The 5,474-nt window shown below is 31.8% G+C and overlaps 1 protein-coding gene across 1 annotated transcript; it reads right to left on the bottom strand.

Moving 5' to 3' along the window:
* Positions 1–260: 260 nt before the first annotated feature.
* On the bottom strand, positions 261–1,950 carry LOC132053495 (transcription factor MYC4-like). Its single transcript, XM_059445557.1, has one exon. It carries the CDS (start codon positions 1,835–1,837, stop codon positions 392–394), a length of 1,446 nt encoding a protein of 481 aa, XP_059301540.1. The 5' UTR covers positions 1,838–1,950; the 3' UTR covers positions 261–391.
* Positions 1,951–5,474: the final 3,524 nt, after the last annotated feature.

Raw genomic sequence — 5,474 nt, 5'->3', positions numbered from 1 at the left:
TTAAGAAAAAGAGAAGACTTTTAAAACTTATGGTTCAAAATAAACCTTGAAAATTTGTGTGGCTATAAATCATTCATAAAGTGAATTTGTTTCCAAATTAAAAAAAAGATCATTCATTTTAACATGAATTAAAAAGAAAATAGGTTCAAATAAATTGAAACAGAGGAAAGACTAAAAAAGAGCAGTCCATAAAAGAGCATGCAACAATATGCATCTTCTTTACATGACAAAATTTTTGCTATACCGGGATATGCATCTCATTATATCAAGGAAACGATTTATTACCCAAAAAAAAAAAAAAAGATTACAAAAAGACTAAAGAAATTCATAACTAGTTAGACACAAAAATTAAACAACATTATTACATAATTAATTAATCAACATTCTACTACTACTGCTGCTCTAAGCTTCTAAGAAGGGCAATTTTTAATCCATCTTCAGTACCCAATCCTTGAGGAACTTTAACAACTATGTCTTGTAACATTAAATCATTAACACTTGCAATACTAGCATGATGGACATGTAATTCAAGATCTTGAAGTGTCCTCATTAATCTTGCAGATGGATAATTCACATTTTCTGATTGTACCCTTATCATTGCATCTGGACCCAAAATCCTCACTTCAACTTCAACATTTGGATATGAAGAATTAGGCCTAATTTGATCCACAGAAGTTGTTGTTGTTGCAGTAGTAGTAGTAGTACTAAGTGCTTCCATAGTAGTACTTTCCATAGATTCTATTTTCATTTTCTTTGGTTTCCTACTAAGTTGCACTTCCAATTCATCAATTTTTGATTTCAGTTCATTGATATATGCAACAGCATCTGATAACAATGAGGCTTTGTCCATTTTCGTGACATGTGGTACAGCGGAACGTAACGCGTAAAATCTATGGTTCAATTTCTCCCTCCTCTGCCTCTCCGCCTCCACGTGGTTCAACGGGTTTTCCCGACTTACCCCGGGCTTTCTCCCTCTTTTTTTCGGTGTTTTTTTCTCCACTACCCGCTTTTCAGAAAGTACTTGACAATCGGAATCACCCGAATTTTCAGAATCCTGAAATAAAGTCGTGGTTGCTGCAGAAACCGCAATTTCCCCTGTTTTCTCTGCTGTTTTAGCCTTTTCTACCCTATTTTTGACACCGTCTTCTTGTAAGACGGTGGCAAAACCAAAATCAGCGAAAGAAATGTGTTTTTCAATAAGTATATTTTCTTGAGCTGAAGAGAACATGGACTTGACTTGTTGAATCAAGTTCCAGTTTTCTTTGATTAAATCACTTGAAGCCAGTTCTAGAACTCCGTTTGAAGTCGGGATACATACTAAAGTTTCAATACCATGAACATGAGCTTCTTTAGCTCTTTCACAGTTATTAAACTGAAGTTGTTGAGAACCAGTTAACCAAACAGATGAACCAGTACTAAAAGCTTTACCTGGTACACCATCACCAATAGAAAAAGATTGAGCTAATGACATAACATAAAACCATTCAGCATCAGTAACATCACCATCTTCAACTATTTCACCATTATTTTCACTAATCAAAGCTTGTATACCTTTAATAACATTTTTCCTCTCTGTTGATTGTTGTAAACTGGCTTTATTTGTTCCTCCTTTTTCCACTTTAGTACCATGGTAATGACCATCACCCCAAGCTAAAAAAAGTCGACCATCGTCATCGTTCGATGTTTGCCAGAAAATAGCATACGCCCAAGATTCTGATTGGCTTTTGAGAATATGTTGTAGCATTTGTTGAAGGCTTGAAGGTTGATTTGTTTGAGAAAGTAAGTTTGGCATGAAAAATGAGGATGATGAGGAAGAGGAGACAATTAGTTCATCCATTTTTTTTGTCTTGATAATTTCTTTTCTTGAGATGTGAATGATTGAAGAAAGATGAAGATGTGGATACAAATAGATGGTGTTACCTAGATATGTAGAACCTGGTCTATGCTGTACTAGGAAATACAGTAGGGTGCAAAAATAGTTGGGTTATGCGGACAGAATTAACCCATCCCAATATTATAATTTCAAAATTATAATTTTGAGTTAAATTTATCCCGTATGAAAGGTGCTATAAAATAACCCTAAAGTTAATGCGATTGAGTGGGATATCCCATCTTTAAGTATAAATTTTATTTTATACTTTATTTGGTGAAAGATACAAATTTATTCTTCTACCGAACATGATACAAAATTAATTCTAAAATTAGTATTGGAATATCCCACCTGATATCATATACTAAACGACCCGTACAGTAATATGTTTCATGAAAATAAAAGGTTAGATTAGAAATAGTGGTGCTGCATCAATACTTCGTTGGCACATCTTTAATTGGAAAATTATGAGTCATTTAAACATGAGTTAGGATGAAATTTTATTATTGTACTCTCTCCGTTCCGTTTTAAATGTCTTAGTTTGACCAAGCATAGAGTTTAAAAAATAAAGCAAAACTTTTAAATCTTGTAGTTTTAAATTAAAATTTGTGTGCTCATTTAAATCTTGTGATCTAAAACTTGTCAAAACATACTTAATATAGAAAGATGCAATCTTTTAGATATAGACAAAAAAGAAAATAAGATACTTAAATTGTGACGGAAGGAGTACTTTTTAATTTTCAAAGTTGAAAAAAGCTTAATGAAAACCACTTAAAACCTATTTTCTCAAACTTTAAGTTCTATATTTAGATTAATATAATAAACAAATAAGTATGACGAAATATTCTTTGTATATTAACGATCCTTTTTTATTTTCTTCAACCATCACTCTTCGACATATATGCGTTGGACTAATTTTTTTCTTCAAATATTTAAGTGTATAATTACAGAGCTATTTTATTTTAAAGCTCCTATAATTGAAAAATAGTTGTTGCATAGAGTTTCAAATTCAACGGTGATGTCAGAAGATCACCTGTAAAATTTGAAACTTTATGATGGTGGCTATTGTTCAATAATAAAGCCAAAAATTGATTAGTAGGCGCTATTTCTACAAATGTAAGGAATTAACTAGCCAAACTAGTTCGATCTCGTGCTGTAAAAAATTCATTATGGGGAAATTTAGTGCTTAGAATTTCATTCATATACCTGAATCGAGACCTTTAATTACAGTTGAAAGAACAGTTATCATTCTACTACACCTATTTGTAGTCGTAAAATCACTCTATTATGGTCAAATTTAAATTTTGTTTGACTCTGATAAATAGAAAGAGTCATAAATAAGATAATTAGGTTTGTGGCACATTGGTTTGTCCGTATAATTTAAAATTTACTTCATAGGTATTTAGATGATTGTCGATTGAGCATCCACTTGGTCGCGCATTATTTATAGTAATAAAATATCCTCGACTAACGAGTCTAGATCTCCAACACGTCCTTTAAAACGTGAAACAATATTTAAAGTCAAACTATAACATTTTTTTTGTTTTCAAGTGATAACTTGAGCACACGAATAGAGGAAACGTAAGTTTGCCTAATTATTTAAAATTAAATAATTCTAAAAAGTTAGTCCTCCGTTCTATTTTACTTGGCCTTTGTTGGCTTGATACCCGTAGTAAAGCTATTTATTAGGAGTTTATTTTTAGAAAATTATTTTTATTAATTATGCTTTAAAATTTAAGTTTGACTACTGTTACTTTATATAGTTATAGAATAATAAGGGTGATATTGGAAGAAAATAATAAATCTCTATTGATTTGCTAAAATGGACAATTAAAAAGAACAGTTAATTTTACTATAAGGGTTAAGTTAAAAGGAGTAGATGGAGTACTTTTTTTTAATAATTGGATATCGTCTTTCCTTATTATACAAGAGCAGAAAATTTCCTATTTATATTAATTTTAATATCGCAAGAAGCAATATGCGACTTATTTTTAGTTTTTGCAGTTGCAAACTTGTCTTTATTTCGTTCATTTATAGTACAATTGAAAAGTCAGTTTATCGGTTGTAACATCATTTAAGTATATGGTTTCAATAAAATTTCTTCCCTTTTACCTTCTCTTTACACCCATCTCACCAGAGACATTCAGCTCATTACATAGATTTTCACATATTCTCCAAAAAATTGTCTAGAACACTACACATTTTATCAATACCTTATAAGTATCATGTTAGATCGGAACATGTAGAGTATCATTTTAGAGTGTAGCAACATATAAAAAAAATGGGAAAAAGAGATAACCATGACAAGAAATTAGTGATTATTTGTGCCCAAACAGTATGTCGATAGTTTGATTCTTCTAACAAGAAAAATCAGTTATTGTTCAACTGATCAAGTACTCTTTTCGATTTTAGCTTATATGACATTTTATTTATTTTATGAAATGATTTACAATCACACAAATGTCTAAGACTTGTTTTGAACTGCACATTTCAAAAGTCTTCTTTATTTCTTAAGTTTTATGCCAAGTCAAACCAAGACAATCTTTTAGGACGGGGGGAGTATTATTAATACCTACATAACTCTAACCAGCTACCAAACGACCTCTAACTATTGCTAGGAAATGAATCGATACCCACTGACAGAGACTAGGGGGGGGGGGCGATAACATTAAAATATTTATTTTATCTTTAATGAAATAATTTATCATCACACTAATCTTTGTGACTTATTTAGGCTATAAATTTTAACGAAAATTTCTTTCTTTCCTAATTTTATTTCTAGTCAGATAGAATCGTGTAACTTGGGATGGGGCATGTATTGTTGGGTACTGCACCAAAATGCCCTAAAAAAAAACAGTTTCGACCAAAATACCCCAACAAAAAAAAATGTTACGAAAATGCCTTTAGCGCAAAGAAATTATCTTGCGCTAAAGTGTTAACGGACACGGCTCCGTTAACTCCTATAGCGCAGTAATTTATCATCGCGCTATAGTGTTTTTTCTTTTTTTAATTTCCCTGCTCTTTTCAATATTCTTTCGTTACACTTTTTAACGTACTTTGACCATAGATTAATCATGCTTCGGGACCCCGAAATTTCAATATTTTATATAGAACCCTACTTATTTTTGTGCGTTTAATTAGGTAGGATCAACACATCAAGGATACACAAAAGTTCGGATGACCGTTTTAGAGGTTGAAAAGTGCTCGAACGCCATTTTCGTTCAAGGATCGGTGATATTAGCTTGAAGTTCTTTACGAATACTTAAATTTGTTCATTAATAATTAATCAAAAGTTAGTCAAAATGGCAGCGTTCATGCAAAAAAAAAAACTTAATTAAATTGCATCATTCATAACCTTGAGTAGATGAAAATACTTAACACACTAATTCATTCATTAAAAAGAAACCCATGATATGTTAAAAATACAACCACAACATTCTTGAAAAAACTTAATACTTAATTTAATACATCAATTAATGCTCTTGAGTTGATCTTCCGCCACCACCGCGAGACGTGCCACCACCACTAGAGGTACTTCCACCACTAAAGTTTCCTCCACCCCGAGAGGTACTTCCACCGCGAGATGTAGTTTGACCACTATGCC

This window comes from Lycium ferocissimum, chromosome 4, assembly GCF_029784015.1.
Source record: "Lycium ferocissimum isolate CSIRO_LF1 chromosome 4, AGI_CSIRO_Lferr_CH_V1, whole genome shotgun sequence".
NCBI lineage: Eukaryota > Viridiplantae > Streptophyta > Magnoliopsida > Solanales > Solanaceae > Lycium > Lycium ferocissimum.
The sequence above is the reverse complement of the archived record's forward strand: the minus strand, read 5'-3'. Positions and strand labels throughout refer to the sequence as shown.